Source organism: Oncorhynchus mykiss, chromosome 20 (genome assembly GCF_057628025.1).
Source record: "Oncorhynchus mykiss isolate SJ-2025 chromosome 20, ASM5762802v1, whole genome shotgun sequence".
Taxonomy (NCBI): domain Eukaryota; kingdom Metazoa; phylum Chordata; class Actinopteri; order Salmoniformes; family Salmonidae; genus Oncorhynchus; species Oncorhynchus mykiss.
The window spans coordinates 33,040,607-33,057,882 of NC_143041.1; the positions used below are offsets into that span (position 1 = coordinate 33,040,607).

The 17,276-nt window shown below is 44.1% G+C and overlaps 1 protein-coding gene across 1 annotated transcript in view; it reads left to right on the forward strand.

Annotated features, from left to right (window-relative positions):
• Positions 1-17,276, forward strand: part of camkmt (calmodulin-lysine N-methyltransferase) — a 184,216-nt gene that overhangs the window by 141,348 nt on the left and 25,592 nt on the right. The window contains exons 7-8 of the mRNA XM_021576372.3: positions 302-368; positions 8,026-8,100. Of these exons, the coding sequence (XP_021432047.3) occupies positions 302-368; positions 8,026-8,100 (142 nt within the window). The remainder of the gene's footprint in view (positions 1-301; positions 369-8,025; positions 8,101-17,276) is intronic.

The window sequence follows — 17,276 nt, forward strand, 5'->3', positions numbered from 1 at the left end:
TGCCCTGCCCTGCCCTGCCCTGCCCTGCCCTGTTCAGGTCTGTTCAGGTCTGTTCTGTTCTGCTCTTCTCTGCTCATTTCTGCTCTGTCCTGTCAAGCATCTGTCAGCCTCTCACTTTGCCCCCGGAGTTCAGGCAAGTGTGTGTGTGCGTGCGTGCGTGCGTGCGTGACCACAGCTGATAAGTTACCACCAAAGACCCCAAACCTGCCTAATAAAATGCTAGATCATGTCACTAGCTGCATGTGACTAATGTTAGTTGTGAATGTGAGATGTTTAGTTGTAACCTTAACCAGGTCACCAGATGTGCGTGGAGTCATCGAGAGAAACAGGCAGGCCGGTGTCTTTGGCTCCACAGATGTTTCCAGCAGGTGAGACGTTTATCTGATAACACCTCCCTCTCTCACACCTCTCAAATCTCTCTATCACTATTACTTTAATGAAATCCATATATGGGTTCAGCTCAATAAGTCACCTCAGTTATCATCTTTGACTGATGACCAAGATGTCATCTTTTACTTTCTACTTCTTTGTGACAAAGAAGGTAGATTGAGGGGTTTTACAAAAAGGAACATCACTGTGGAACCGTCATTCTTATTCCCATGTAAAATAGCCTTTTGAGTGACTAAAATATCACCCATAATATTTTTGGCGGATAGAAATGTAAAAAAATAAAATAAAATGTAGTAAGTCATTTTTCTCATGGCTTACAACCAGGAATGTTTGAAAAGAGGCTGGCATTGACTGACATCTCTTTGAAACGCCTATGTCAAGAAACTTGGATGCAGTGTTGCAGTAAAATCATCTCAAGCAAATGTGGTGAAACACAAAGCAACTCAAACAACATGGAAATTGCATCAATGATGTCAACTTTTTTAAACATCCCCCATTTGGCATGTCTCTTGTGATGACATTCACAGCAGCACTGACTGATGTGTTGACATGACAACTACCTCAGAGTTTTGAACAAACCTTCCCCCCTTTTGTTCCATGCTGGCTGAAGACCTAGCTAGCCGGTAACTAGCTAACACCAGACACAGATGAAGACATAGCTAGCCGGTAACTAGCTAACACCAGACACAGATGAAGACCTAGCTAGCCGGTAACTAGCTAACACCAGACACAGATGAAGACCTAGCTAGCCGGTAACTAGCTAACACCAGACACAGATGAAGACCTAGCTGGCCGGTAACTAGCTAACACCAAACACAGATGAAGACCTAGCTAGCCGGTAACTAGCTAACACCAGACACAGATGAAGACCTAGCTAGCCGGTAACTAGCTAACACCAGACACAGATGAAGACCTAGCTAGCCGGTAACTAGCTAACACCAGACACAGATGAAGACCTAGCTAGCCGGTAACTAGCTAACACCAGACACAGATGAAGACCTAGCTAGCCGGTAACTAGCTAACACCAGACACAGATGAAAGGGGAAACATACAAGTATCTTTGCCAGAGATTAATAGTGTAAACTTTTTATTATGCTGAACAAAATTATAAAAGCAACATGCAAAGTCTTGGTCACATGTTTCATGAGCTGAAATAAAAGATCCCAGATATTTTCCATACGCACAAAAAACGTATTTCTCAACAAAAGAAATTGCACACATTTGTTTACATCCCTGTTAGTGAGCATTTCTCCTTTGCCAAGATAATCCATCCACCTGACAGGTGTGGCATATTAAGAAGCTGATTAAACAGCCTGATCATTACACTGTGCTGGGGCGATAAAAAGCCACTCTAAAATGTGGAGTTTTGTCACACAACACAATGCCACAGATGTGTCAAGTATTGAGGGAGCATGGACTTTGCAGGCTGATTGCAGGAATGTCCACCAGAGCGGTTGCCAGATAATTTAATATTCATTTCTCTACCATAAGCCACCTCTAACTTTGTTTTAGAGATTTTGTCAGTACCTACAACCGGCCTCACAACCGCAGACCACGTATAACCATGCCAGCACAGGACCTCCACATCCAGCTTCTTCACCTGCAGGATCGTCTGAGACCAACTGATGAAACTGTGGGTTTGCACAAATAAAGAATTTCTACACAAACTGTCAGAAACCGTCTCAAGCTGATCTGCGTGCTCTTTGTCCTCACCAGGGTTTTGACCTGACTGCAGTTTGGCATCGTAACTGACTTCAGTGTATATTTGCTGACACCCTACAGTCAAATGATGTCTCCAGTAGAGTAGGTAACTAGCTAAATAAACCACGCCCCTCTGCAAACACGCCTTCTCCGATGTTGGTTACAGGGCGGTACTTATTTAAATTAGATAAGAGAATATCATGTTACCATTGGTGTATTAAAATGAGAGTGATGTCACCGTATCCCCTTAATAATCCACCTCCTGAATCCAAGTGTTTGACATGGGGGAGGGGACCAGTAACTTTATGATCAAACTTTATCAATGTAGAAGCAACAGTCATTTTTCACACTTTGGTCATCATACTGGTTTCATCCAAATATCATCACATTTCATGAAAAACATCATTTTGACTGTTCATGACCTTTTAAGGCAAATAGTTAAGTCTGGGTTAGGGTTAGCCATGCTTAACTGCTGCTGTTGGGGAGTCAGGGCTTATTATATGGTTACGGTATTTAAACCTCAAGGTATCACCCGTCCTGATTGAGGTAGAGGTAAAGGAGGTGTGTCTGTGTGTGTAAATTTATCAAAGCAGAACGATTCGGTCTAATTGGATGTCTTCATCCAGAAACCATCAACAGAACCCCCACGTCACCAGTCATTCTGTTGTACCCTGGATACAGGGATAGTTCTAGCTGAAAAACACCATTCATTACCTCCCTAAAAAGTAATTTTGTCGTTCAGCGATCTCACTTACTTGATCCCAGTCTCCCTCGCTTCCCCTCCTCTACTCTCCTTCCCTAGCTCTTTTCCTTGCTCCCTGCACCTCCTCCCTCCCTCGCTCTTTCCCTTGCTCCCTGCACCTCCTCCCTCACTCTTTCCCTTGCTCCCTGCACCTCCTCCCTCCCTCGCTCTTTCCTTTGCTCCCTGCACCACCTCCCTCCCTCGCTCTTTTCCTTGCTCCCTGCCGCTCCTCCCTCGCTCTTTCCCTTGCTCCCTACACCACCTCCCTCCCTCGCTCTTTCCCTTTCCCCTTGCACCTCCTCCCTCCCTCGCTCTTTCCTTTGCTCCCTGCACCTCCTCCCTCCCTCGCTCTTTCCTTTGCTCCCTGCACCACCTCCCTCCCTCGCTCTTTTCCTTGCTCCCTGCACCTCTTCCCTCCCTCACTCTTTCCCTTGCTCCCTGCACCTCTTCCCTCCCTCGCTCTTTCCCTTGCTCCCTGCACCTCTTCCCTCCCTCGCTCTTTCCCTTGCTCCCTGCACCTCTTCCCTCCCTCACTCTTTCCCTTGCTCCCTGCACCTCTTTCCTCCCTCGCTCTTTTCCTTGCTCCCTGCACCTCTTCCCTCCCTCGCTCTTTCCCTTGCTCCCTGCACCTCTTCCCTCCCTCACTCTTTTCCTTGCTCCCTGCACCTCTTCCCTCCCTCGCTCTTTCCCTTGCTCCCTGCACCTCTTCCCTCCCTAGCTCTTTTCCTTGCTCCCTGCACCACCTCCCTCCCTAGCTCTTTTCCTTGCTCCCTGCACCACCTCCCTCCCTAGCTCTTTCCCTTGCTCCCTGCACCACCTTCCTCCCTAGCTCTTTCCCTTGCTCCCTGCATCACCTCCCTCCCTAGCTCTTTCCCTTGCTCCCTGCACCACCTCCCTCCCTAGCTCTTTCCCTTGCTCCCTGCACCACCTCCCTCCCTAGCTCTTTCCCTTGCTCCCTGCAACTCTTCCCTCCCTAGCTCTTTCCCTTGCTCCTTGCACCACCTCCCTCCCTCCTCCTCGTGTATTTACACGGGATGATGAAGTGAAAAAGTAAACGTATAATTAGCCTGCATTACTTTGATTGTTTTCTTTTCAGATTAAACCTCCTGTCAGAACGCACGGTTTGAGAGGGGTGAAGGTCGCCCCGCGATTGGATGAGGGGGGATTGCTTTTCTCAAGTCACTGAATAAAAAGCAGGCGCGGGCCCCCTGCCGGGAGATGAGATTGTATTTCCACAAGACATAATTTTTGTTTACTGAGTGTTAATAATGGTTTATTAATAATCCCATTTGGCTGTCTGGGGCCTGGACCCGATCTCTTGAGAGAGAGAGACAGAGAGAAAAAAAAAGAGTCAAGTGTTTAACTGGCTGAAGAGATGGGGAGATGGAAAGGAGAAGGAAGGAAGGAAGACGTAGTGACCACAGGCGGGGCGTGGATAGTGTATAGGAGGGGGCTGTCAGGAGCTGGGGCTAGAGACTGTACAATAACATTAATAGCAGGAGCAGCCCTTGCGGTACAATACAGTAGTACTGATGAAGCTCCTGTAGACATGGAGAGTACCTGTCAGTGGTCACAGCAGTCGTAGTACTAGCAGTGGGATTCCTGGGCTGAGACAATCGAGCTGTTGATTTCAGGTGTCATGTCAGATAGGGCTCTCTCTGAGAGGTCTTACGAGGTGTGTTTTACCTCTGTGCACTGAGGCACACACACAGTGGGGCGCGTTGAGACGCCAGGGGACAACACACTGAGAAGGGAAGAAAGGAGGGAGGAAGGGAGCAGGACAAAGGGAAAGGGAGTATAACTTATGTTTAATGGAGAATGAGCATATTTGTACCTGCTTGTGTGTCCGTAAACGATAGTTAGTTACCCTACAGTATGTTACTCTCCCCTAAGCCTTTTGCCATTCTAAAAATACTCCAGTATCCCTGCACATTGTAAATGTGGTATTGGCACTGACCCTATATATAGCTTCCTCTCTTATTTCTCATGTTTTCTTTATTATATACAATAGCAGTCAAAATAACACCTATGGAATCATGTAGTAACCAAAAAAGTGTTAGACAAATCAAAATATATTTGAGATTCTTCAAAGTAGCCACCCTTTGTCTTGATGACAGCTTTGCACACTCTTGGCATTCTCTCAACCAGCTTCACCTGGAATGCTTTTCCAACAGTCTTGAAGGAGTTCCCACATATGCTGAGCACTTGTTGGCTGCTTTTACTTCACTCTGCGGTCCAACTCATTCCAAACCATCTCAATTGGGTTGAGGTCGGGTGATTGTGGAAGCCAGGTCATCTGATGCAGCACTCCATGTGCCTACATAATTACAAAAGGGTTTTCTAATGATCAATTAGCCTTTTAAATTGATAAACTTGGATTAGCTAACACAACGTGCCATTGGAACACAGGAGTGATGGTTGCTGATAATGGGCCTCTGTCTGCCGTTTGCAGCTACAATAATCATTTACAACATTAACAATGTCTACACTGTATTTCTGATCAATTTTATGTTATTTTAATGGACAAAAAAATAGCTTATCTTTCAAAAACAAGGACATTTCTAAGTGACCCCAGACTTTTGAACGGTGGTGTATATACTGAACAAAAAATGTAACACAACATTCAACAATTTTACTGAGTTACAGTTCATACAAGGAAGTCAGTCATTTGAAATAAATTCATTAGGCCATAAACTATGGATTCCACATTACTGGGTAGGGGCGCAGCCATGCATGGGCCTGGGAGGGCATAGGCCCACCCACTTGGGAGCCAGGACAACACACTGGGGAGCCAGGCCTTGCCAATCAAAATATTTTTTTTTCCCACAAAAGAGCTTTATTACAGACATAAATACTCTTCAACTTCATCAGCTGTCCGGGTTGCTGGTCTCAGACGATCCCGCAGGTGAAGAAGCTGGATGTGGAGGTCCTGGGCTGGCATGGTTACACGTGGTGTGCGGTTGTGAGGCCGGTTGGACATACTGCCAACTTCTCTAAAATTACGTTGGAGGTGGCATATGGTAGAGAAATTAACATTCAATTCTCTGACAACAGCTCTGGTGGACATTCCTGCAGTCAGCATGCCAATTCCACACTCCACCAAAGCTTGAGACATCTGTGGCATTGTGTTCTGTGACCAAAGTCTACATCTTAGAGTGGCCTTTTATGATCCCCAACACAAGGTGCACCTGTGTAATGATCATGATGTTTAATCAGCTTTTTCATATGCCACACCTTTCAAGTGGATGGATTATCTTGGCAACGGAGAACTGCTCTCTAACCAGGATGTAAACAAAGTTGTCCACAAAATTGGAGAGAAATATAATTTTTGTCTATATGGATATTTTTTTCAGCTCATGAAACATGGGACCAACACTTTACGTGTTGCGTTTATATTTTGTTCAGTGTATATACAGTGCCTTGCGAAAGTATTCGGCCCCCTTGAACTTTGCAACCTTTTGCCACATTTCAGGCTTCAAACATAAAGATATAAAACTGTATTTTTTTGTGAAGAATCAACAAGTGGGACACAATCATGAAGTGGAACGACATTTATTGGATATTTCAAACTTTTTTAACAAATCAAAAACGGAAAAATTGGGCGTGCAAAATTATTCAGCCCCCTTAAGTTAATAATTTGTAGCGCCACCTTTTGCTGCGATTACAGCTGTAAGTCGCTTGGGGTATGTCTCTATCAGTTTTGCACATCGAGAGACTGACATTTTTTCCCATTCCTCCTTGCAAAACAGCTCGAGCTCAGTGAGGTTGGATGGAGAGCATTTGTGAACAGCAGTTTTCAGTTCTTTCCACAGATTCTCGATTGGATTCAGGTCTGGACTTTGACTTGGCCATTCTAACACCTGGATATGTTTATTTTTGAACCATTCCATTGTAGATTTTGCTTTATGTTTTGGATCATTGTCTTGTTGGAAGACAAATCTCCGTCCCAGTCTCAGGTCTTTTGCAGATTCCATCAGGTTTTCTTCCAGAATGGTCCTGTATTTGGCTCCATCCATCTTCCCATCAATTTTAACCATCTTCCCTGTCCCTGCTGAAGAAAAGCAGGCCCAAACCATGATGCTGCCACCATCATGTTTGACAGTGGGGATGGTGTGTTTAGCTGTGTTGCTTTTACGCCAAACATAACGTTTTGCATTGTTGCCAAAAAGTTCAATTTTGGTTTCATCTGACCAGAGCACCTTCTTCCACATGTTTGGTGTGTCTCCCAGGTGGCTTGTGGCAAACTTTAACAACACTTTTTATGGATATCTTTAAGAAATGGCTTTCTTCTTGCCACTCTTCCATAAAGGCCAGATTTGTGCAATATACGACTGATTGTTGTCCTATGGACAGAGTCTCCCACCTCAGCTGTAGACCTCTGCAGTTCATCCAGAGTGATCATGGGGCTCTTGGCTGCATCTCTGATCAGTCTTCTCCTTGTATGAGCTGAAAGTTTAGAGGGACGGCCAGGTCTTGGTAGATTTGCAGTGGTCTGATACTCCTTCCATTTCAATATTATCGCTTGCACAGTGCTCCTTGGGATGTTTAAAGCTTGTGAAATCTTTTTGTATCCAAATCCGGCTTTAAACTTCTTCACAACAGTATCTCGGACCTGCCTGGTGTGTTCCTTGTTCTTCATGATGCTCTCTGCGCTTTTGACGGACCTCTGAGACTATCACAGTGCAGGTGCATTTATACGGAGACTTGATTACACACAGGTGGATTGTATTTATCATCATTAGTCATTTAGGTCAACATTGGATCATTCAGAGATCCTCACTGAACTTCTGGAGAGAGTTTGCTGCACTGAAAGTAAAGGGGCTGAATAATTTTGCACGCCCAATTTTTCAGTTTTTGATTTGTTAAAAAAGTTTGAAATATCCAATAAATGTCGTTCCACTTCATGATTGTGTCCCACTTGTTGTTGATTCTTCACAAAAAAATACAGTTTTATATCTTTATGTTTGAAGGAAATGTGAAATGTGGCAAAAGGTCGCAAAGTTCAAGGGGGCCGAATACTTTCGCAAGGCACTGTATCTATATTAGTTTTTTTAAGGAATTGTTTTAATTACTTTTATTAGGTATACTATTTTGATATTGATTATTGCACTGTAGTGTAGAGCTTGAAAGTTAAGCATTTCACTGTACTTTTGCATGTGACAATAAAACTTGAACTTCTACCCATCCTACAGAGTGGTCAGGTGGGACTGTGAAACAGATGTCACAGCGCTGGAGGGACACTTTGACATCGTCATGTGCGCAGACTGGTAGGTACAGCCGCCAATGACCCCTGATGCCCCTGGCGAGTTGCAAGCGGGCTCTCGGCTGGGCACACCCACGAAGTTCAAAACTTACCCCTCTACACACACACGTACATACATACTGTACATACATACAGACGTACACACACACCTCGTGGCAGACTGGCGTGGCTACTTTATTATTTCTGCTCCTGTGACAGTTATCAGAAGGGCTCCATCAGACAGCCCCTCTCCCCGGGTTATTTCCCCTAGGTTGACTCCGAGAGGCATTTCCATTTTGACAAAATTGCCTATTTTTCATGCTTGGCGTCCCAGCAAATGGATGACTTAGGCAAATTGCAAATAATTACGCCTTGGCGAAAAAGAGAGAGAGATGAGGAGAGAGCGAAAGACAGAGAGAGAATGAAAGGGAAAGGAAGTGGGGGAATAGAAAGGAGCAACACAAACATCTCAATTAGCTCCAGCTCCTTAACACAGATCTTAGTGCTGATCAGGAAATGAAGAGCTCTCCCTTTCTCTCTCTTTCTCCCTCGCCCTCCTCTCGTCATCTCATCTCAGTCCCATATCTATTTCTGTGTGTTTGTTTTCCCCTCTCCTCTGTCTCTCCTGCTCTCTGTCCATCCCGTTGATGTCAACTTTTTGGGGTCAGCTTTTTGTAGAGCCCAAAACGTAATCTTGTGGTTTCTCACGTTGTTTAGTTATACAGACTGGATTCAAATATGTACAATATTTTCAAATATATGAAATGTACTTGATGGCCCTGAGACATCTTTATCCAACATACCTCTAGATCAGGAAAGGGACTATCTGGAATTCCTGTCGCTCAGTGTTCCTCAACCTACTCAATGTAAGGAGCGCTATAGCTAACTCAAGTGTAAGTGTAGCTGTGAATAATCCAGAAAAAGAGGGGATACTCTAATGACAGGGATCCTATGATAAAGATTCTTCCTGGTTCTTACACCTCACTTCTAGTCTCCATCAATCTACACCATCTGTCTGCCACTCACATAGAGTAGTACGAGCTAGAAATCCCTCCAAAAGTGTCTGAAACGCTTGACCTGTGCCCACCCAGGAGGGGAACATGGCTCTCAGCCCGTCTCATTTCTATGATACGTTTATGACCTCCTAGATAAGTGGAGCATTAGGAAAGTTAGCATTATTCTAATGTCACACAGATTTCAGGTAATGGGCAGGTGAAATGAACAGCTGTACAGAGTGGGTAATAGGGGATACTTTGTGTGGTGTGTGTGAGAGTGTGGTGTGTGTGCGTGTGTCTGTGCGTGTCTGTGCGTGCCTCTGTGTTGATGCATCATTTTTTCATGTGTGTGTTTGTATAAGTGTGTGTATGTCGGTGTATGTTTGTGAGTGCATCATTGTGTAAGTGTGTGTGTCTGCCTGGTGTGGAAGTGGCCGTTTCGACTGTCGCTCTGTGCGCCGGGCGACCGGTGTGTAATTGTCGTGGTCAGGAACGAGACAGAGTGATGGCTGAGCGATTAACGAGCGGAGCGCGGCAGGCTGACGATCACCTGCGAAAAGGTCAACAGCCACACTTCTCCTCCAATTAATTATAGTCTTTCAGACAATGGCGCTGCAGCAGAGAGCCCACTGACTGCTGGAGGAGAGAACAGACCTCTCACATACAGATATACTGTACACACACGTATGCACACAGTCACACACATGCGCACGTACACACACTTAGGCACACGCACTCGCACAAACGCAGACAATCACACATACATGGAGAGTGGACTCTGACTGAGGAGAGAGACATGTACAGACACAGAAACACATGGAAACATACTGCACACATGTATAGCAGGAAGAATGGCACTGCAGAAGCCATGTGGTGTTTGATGGAGCTCGTGACCTAAGAGGTTGAAATAGAATTGGCTTTGTGGATTGTTCATTTAAGGGAGGGAATGATCATGAAAAGAAGTATCTGTAGCCAAACGTTGTCTTTAGGGTGCATAGAATGAGACACCTGCTCACACAGACAGCATATGTGAAGAGGTGTGTTTGAGCACGTGTGTGTGTGGCACTGTAGAAGAAGAAAATGATCACACACTGGTGTGTTGCTGTGCTGGGATTCCTGCAGAGACGTGTGTGTGTGTGTGTGTGTGTGTGTGAGAGACTATGTCTGCTTGGCGACTAGGACACTGGCACGTCTGCTGGCTCCTCTAAGCTGCCCATGTGTGGGCATGAAGATAAAGCCCTTTGTGTGTTCACCATTGCTCGGTGTTTGTGTGTGTCATCATTGTGTCTTATACAGTCACACATACAGTCTATTTTGTATCCTTTTTGAATCTCTGTTCTCCCCGATTTACTCATTTCTATCCAATACTGATAATTGACCCTACTTTGTTATATACATCCACCTGTGAGTAAGCCAGGTGCACGTGTTTGTGTGACTGTGTCAATGCGTGCGTGCATGTGAACATGTGTGTGTGTGTGTGTGTGTGTGTGTGTGTGTGTGTGTGCAGGGACTGGGGTGGGCTTACTTTTTAGAAATCCCTTTCATTTCCCAAAAAGCATTGCATCAGCCGCAGCCACAGAAGAATTAGTGATATGCAATAAACAAATAACACAATGCAACATCTGTAAAAAAAAAAAATGTAAAAAAGCCTGGCTCAAAAAAGGGAGGGTTTTTACTCTAATCGTCAGTAGCGTCAATCATCTGATTAGAGTAAGCAGCTAAGCAACACCCTATGATTTTCCACCAGTCATTTAGTAAATGCCTTCCTGTCACTGTGTCCTAATGGGTCAATGGATCCTTCAGGTTTCACTGTACAGATGAAGTTAATGCTGCCAGGATTAGTCCAGATTTAGTGCGGAAGTCGGGTCATAGCCACAGTCCCCTGCCCGTACACACACACACACACACACACACACACACACATGCACACACACTGAGATCACACCTCAAGCTTGGTCAAATGACACACACCACAGGGTAACCGTCCTAGATTATCAGCAGTGAGTTTAGTCACTTGTCGGGAATATCTAAGTCACTCATATTCGCTTCTCAGGCCATCCCAAAAGAACCCAGACTACATCCTCAATTGCTCCCTGCACGCACACCCATATTCCAGTCCACCCATTTCTGCTCTGTTGTTCTCACCATGTCATCCCATTTGGCCCCCGGGGCGATAAGAGATGGATCTGGGTTAATATAGTTCTGTAATGCACTACTGCTGCTATTTATAGAGCCTTGCTAAGTGGCCTTGTTTTTCTTGGAGCGTCTTGGAGTGCCGGGAGAATACCTAGGACAGGACAGGACAGCCCTGTATCCAATCCAAAGAGGCTTTGAGTGGTCAGGATATACTGTAGTGCCCCATAAGGAGACATATGAGAAGTATTGAGAGTATTATCCAGTCAATGTGATTTGTTCTGTCTATAGAAAAAGAATCCCAAGTAATTATAATTCCATGGTTCCTTTCCTATCATGTTAAGAGAGAGAATGTGTTTCAATAGGCCCAAATGACTTCCTGTTCATGTCTCCTTTTCTCCACTGCGACTGATAGGTAAACGCACTAAATGCCTTTCCATTATAGAGCCTTTTCATTAATCAGGTCCTCTGAGCTAAGTGATCAGGAAGGGAAGAGGACAGATAGAGGAGGCTATTGAAGAGTATTAGTAGACATGACAGATGTGGGATTTTAATTTGAACAGTTTCTCACAGCAGGAAAATAATCCTGGAGCAACAGGAAATGTGAATTATTGTGTGGAGAATTATAATTAATGGACAGGAAATATCCTGCAACAACAGGGTGATCAAATTAAGATCCTACACCTGTAGATGTTATACGTACATTTATATATAATTTCCTAAATGGACACTTTACTTGATTAGTCTAAGAGAAGATTGGATTGTATGTAGTGTTTATATGTATGTATGTATGTATGTATGTATGTATGTATGTATGTATGTATGTATACAGTATACAGTACCAGTCAAGAGTTTGGATACACTTACCCATTCAAGGGTTTTTATTTACTTTGACTATTTTCTACATTGTAGATTAATAGTGAAGACATCAAAACTATGAAATAACACATGAAATCATGTAGTAACCAAAAAAGTGTTAAACAAATTAAAATATATTTTATTTTTGAGATTCTTCAAAGTAACCACCCTTTGGCTTGATGACAGCTTTGCAAGCTCTTGGCATGTTGGGTCCTTGTCCTGTTGAAAAACAAATGATAGACCCACTAAGCTCAAACCAGATGGGATGGCGTATCGCTGCAGAATGCTGTGGTAGCCATGCTGGCTAAGTGTGCCTTGAATTCTAAATAAATCACCGACAGTGTCACCAGCAAAGCACCCCCACACCATCACACCTCCTGCATGCTTCACAGTGGAAACCACACATGTGGAGATCATCCGTTCACCTACTCTGCATCTCACAGACACGGCAATTGGATCCAAAAATCTCACATTTGGACATCAGGGCAAATGACAGATTTCCACCAGTCTAATGTCCATTGCTCGTGTTTCTTGGCCCAAGCAATTCACTTCTTCTTATTTGTGTCCTTTAGTAGTGGTTTCTTTTCTGCAATTTGACCATGAAGGCCTGATTTACGCAGTCTCCTCTGAACAGTTGATGTTGAGATGTGTCTGTTACTTGAATTCTGTGAAGCATTTATTTGGGCTGCAATCTGAGGTGCAGTTAACTCTAATGAACGTATCCTCTGCAGCAGAGGTAACTCAGGGTCTTCCTTTCCTGTGGCGGTCCTCATGAGAGCCAGTTTCCTCATACAGCTTGATGGTTTTTGCGACTGCAATTGAAGTAACGTTCAAAGTTCTTGAAATGTTCCATATTGACTTAGGTCTTCAAATAATGGTGGACTGTCATTTCTCTTTGCTTATTTGAGCTGTTCTTGCCATAATATGGACTTGGTCTTTTACCAAATAGGGCTATCTTCTGTATACCCACCCCTACCTTGTCACAGTGCAACTGATTGGCTCAAACGCATTAAGAAGGAAAGAAATTCCAGAAATGAACTTTTAACAAGGCACACCTGTTAATTGAAATGCATTCCAGGTAACTACCTCATGAAGCTGGTTGAGAGAATGCCAAGAGTGTGCAAAGCTGCCATCAAGGCAAAGGATGGCTACTTTGAAGAATCTCAAATATAACATATATGTTGCCCCAGGACTACCTGACATGATGACTCCTTGCTGTCCCCAGTCCACCTGACCGTGCTGCTGCTCCAGTTTCAACTGTTCTGCCTTATTATTATTCGACCATGCTGGTCATTTATGAACGTTTGAACATCTTGGCTATGTTCTGTTATAATCTCCACCCGGCACAGCCAGAAGAGGACTGGTCATCCCACATAGCCTGGTTCCTCTCTAGGTTTCTTCCTAGGTTTTGGCCTTTCTAGGGAGTTTTTCCTATCCACCGTGCTTCTACACCTGCATTGCTTGCTGTTTGGGGTTTTAGGCTGGGTTTCTGTACAGCACTTTGAGATATCAGCTGATGTACGAAGGGCTATGTAAATACATTTGATTTGATTTGATTTGTTTAACACTTTTTTGGTTACTACAGTTCATGATTCCATATGTGTTATTTCATAGTTTTGATTTCTTCACTATTATTCTACAATGTAGAAAATAGTACAAATAAATAAAAACCCTTGAATGAGTAGGTGTGCCCAAATGTTTGACTGGTACTGTATACACAGTGCATTTGGAAGGTATTCTGACAACTTTCCTTTTTCCATATTTTGTTACGTTACAGCCTTATTTTAAAATGGATTTAAAAAATAAAAAATCTCATCAATCTACACACAATACCCCATCATTTATATTTTAAAAATGTTTTTTATACATTTTTGCACTCTTATTAAAAATTTAGAACAGAGAAGTATTTAAACCCTTTGATATGAGACTCGAATTTGAGCTCAGGTGCGTCCTGTTTCCATTGATCATCTTTGAGATGTTTCTTCAACTTGATTGGAGTCCACCTGCGGTAAATTCAATTGAATGAACATGATTTGGAAAGGCACACACCTGTCTATATAAGGTCCCACAGTTGACTCTGCATGTCAGAGAAAAACCAAGCCATGAGGTCGAGGGAATTGTCTGTAGAGCTCCAAGACAAGATTGTGTCGAGGCACATATCTGGAGAAGGGTAGCAAAAAATGTCTGTAGCATTGAAGGTCCCCAAGAACACAGTGGCCTCCATCATAAATGGTAGAAGTTTGGAACCACCAAGAGTCTTCCTAGAGCTGGCCGCCCGGCCAAACTGAACAATCGGGGGAGAAGAGCCTTGGTCAGGGAGGTAATCAAGAACCCGATGGTCACTCTGACAGAGCTCCGGAGTTTCTCTGTGGAGATCGGAGAACCTTCCAGAAGGACAGCCATCTCTGCAGCATTCCACCAATCAAAAAAACTGTTTTTGCTTTGTCATTATGGGTTATTGTGTGTAGATTGATGAGGCTGTAACGTAACAAAATGTGGAAAAAGTCAAGGGGTCTGAATACCTTTCGAATGCACTGTATACTTAACTCAGTTGCGTTTATATATTTTGTTAAAGTTCATATGAGGAAATCAGTCAATTGAAATAAATAAATTAGGCCCAATCTATGGATTTCACATGACTGTGAATTTGTTGGTCAGAGATACCTTTAAAAAATGGGCCTCACAATGGGCCCCTGGACCTCATCACTGTATTTTTGGGCATTCAAGTTGCCATCGATAAAATGCAATTGTGTTCAGTGTCCGTAGCGTATGCCTGCCCATAACATAACCTCATCGTCACCATGGGGCACTCTGTTCACAACGTTGACATCAGCAAACCACTCGCCCACACGATGCCATACACATGTTCTTTGGTTGCGAGGCCGGTTGGACATACTGCCAAATTCTCTAAAGCAACTTTGGAGGCGGCTTTATGGAGAGAAATTAACATTCAATTCTCTAGCAACAGCTCTGGCGGACATTCCTACAGTTAGCATGCCAATTGCACGCTCCCTCAACTTGAGACATCTGTGGCATTGTGTTGTGTGACACAACTGCACATTTTCGAGTGGTCATTTATTGTCCCCAGCACAAGGCGCACCTGTGTAATGATCATGCTGTTCAATCAGCTTCTTGATATGCCACATATGTCAGGTGGATGGATTATCTTGGCAAAGGACAAATGATCACTAACAGGGATGTAAATACATTTGTGCACAAATTTTGAGAGAAATCAGCTATTTGTGCGTATGGAACATTTCTGGGATCTTTTATTTTAGCACATGAAACATGGAACCAACACTGTACATGTTGTGTTTATATTTTTGTTCAGTATACTGTATAGTACACTACATGATGAAAAGTATGTGGACACCTGATTATCAAACATCTCACTCCAAAATTATGGGCATGAATATAGAGTTTGTTCCCCCCGTTGCCCCACTCTTCTGATTAGGCTTTCCACTAGATGTTGGAACATTGCTGAGGGAACTTGCTTCCATTCAGCCACAAGAGCATTAGTGAGGTCGGGCACTGATGTTGGGCGAATAAGCCTGGCTCACAGTCGGCATTCCAATTCATCCCAAAGGTGTTCAATGGGTTTGAGGTCAGGCCATTCAAGTTGTTCCACACCGATCTCAGCAAACTATTTCTATATGGACCTTGCTTTATGCATGGGGGCATTGTCATGCTTAAATAGGAATGGGCCTTCCCCAAACTGTTGCCACAATGTTGGAAGCACACTATTCTCTAGAATGTTATTGTATGCTGTTAAGATTTCCCTTCATTGAAACTAAGGGGCCCGAATAATGAAAAACAGGCCCAGAACCTTATTCCTCCTCCACCAAACATTACAGTTGGCACTATGCATTGGGGCAGGTAGCGTTCTCCTGGCATCCGCCAAACCCAGATTAATCCGTCGGACTGCCAGATGGTGAAGCGTGATTCATCACTCCAGAGAAAGCATTTCCACTGCTCCAGAGTCCAATGGTGGCGAGCTTTACACCACTCCAGCCGACATTTGGCATTGCTCATGGTGATCTTCAGCTTGTGTGCGGCTGCTCGGCCATGGAAAACCATTTCATTAAGCTCCCAATGAACATTTCTTGTGCTGACGTTACATCCAGAGGCAGTTTGGAACTCGGTAGTGAGTGTTGCAAACGAGTACAGACAACTTTTACGTGCTACATGCTTTAGCACTCGGCCGTTCCGTTTTGTGAGCTTGTGTGGCCTGCCACTTCGCGGCTGAGCCGTTGTTACTCCTAGACGTTTCCACTTCACAATAACAGCACTAACAGTTGACTGGGAAAGCTGTAGCAGGGCAGAAATTTGACGAACTGACTTGTTGGAAAGGTGGCATCCTATAGCGGTGCCACGTTGAAAGTCACTGAGCTCTTCAGTAAGGCCATTCTACTGCCAATGTTTGTCTGTGGAGATAGGGTGGCTGTGTGCTCGATTTTATACACCTGTCAGCAATGGGTTTGATGGAAATAGCCAAATCCACTAGGGGTGTCCACATACTTTTGTATATATAGTGTGTATCAGATAACTAGTGGGTTAGGTTCAGATAAAGGGGAAGTAGTGGAAGTGTCTCAGAGTATGTTTAGAGGGGTGGGGTGCCCCGCTGACCAGGGGAAGGGGACAGAGAGAGTGGCAGAGACCGGGTAGACTGCCCACCCCTCGCCTCCCCTCCCTAAGGCCCAACCTCCATTGTTCAACAGTGACCCCACCCGCACAAAACAGGGGGGGGTCACCAGTTCACCATATAATGAACCTGATTTGAGGTCAGAGGTCACAACCCCAACGTATGTTAGACGTCGTCATTTCTAAACTCACATTCTTACTCACCACACACACAATCTGCTCCCGTTACAAAAGACAGGTCAATGGAAGCATTATGTCATTGTGGTCAATAGACTAGAAAGTGTTTTTACAAACTCAAACTTGTATAACCTTCACATCTGTGTCCTTACAATGGATTTGTGAAGTGACATTTCTTGTAAAGCAAGAAAATGAGTCTGAAACCATCTTAGATAAGTGCGGGAAGTGATTAGTGGAACAATGAGACTGAAAAAGGAGAGGAAAACTAGAAGCTTTATCTCATCTGTACAAAACAGTACAAGGGCCTTATCATCACCCATCTGCATGAAATCCCTATTCTCTACAGCGGCCTATCCCCTACACATCCCCAACTATACCAAAGCCCTGTTCTCTACAT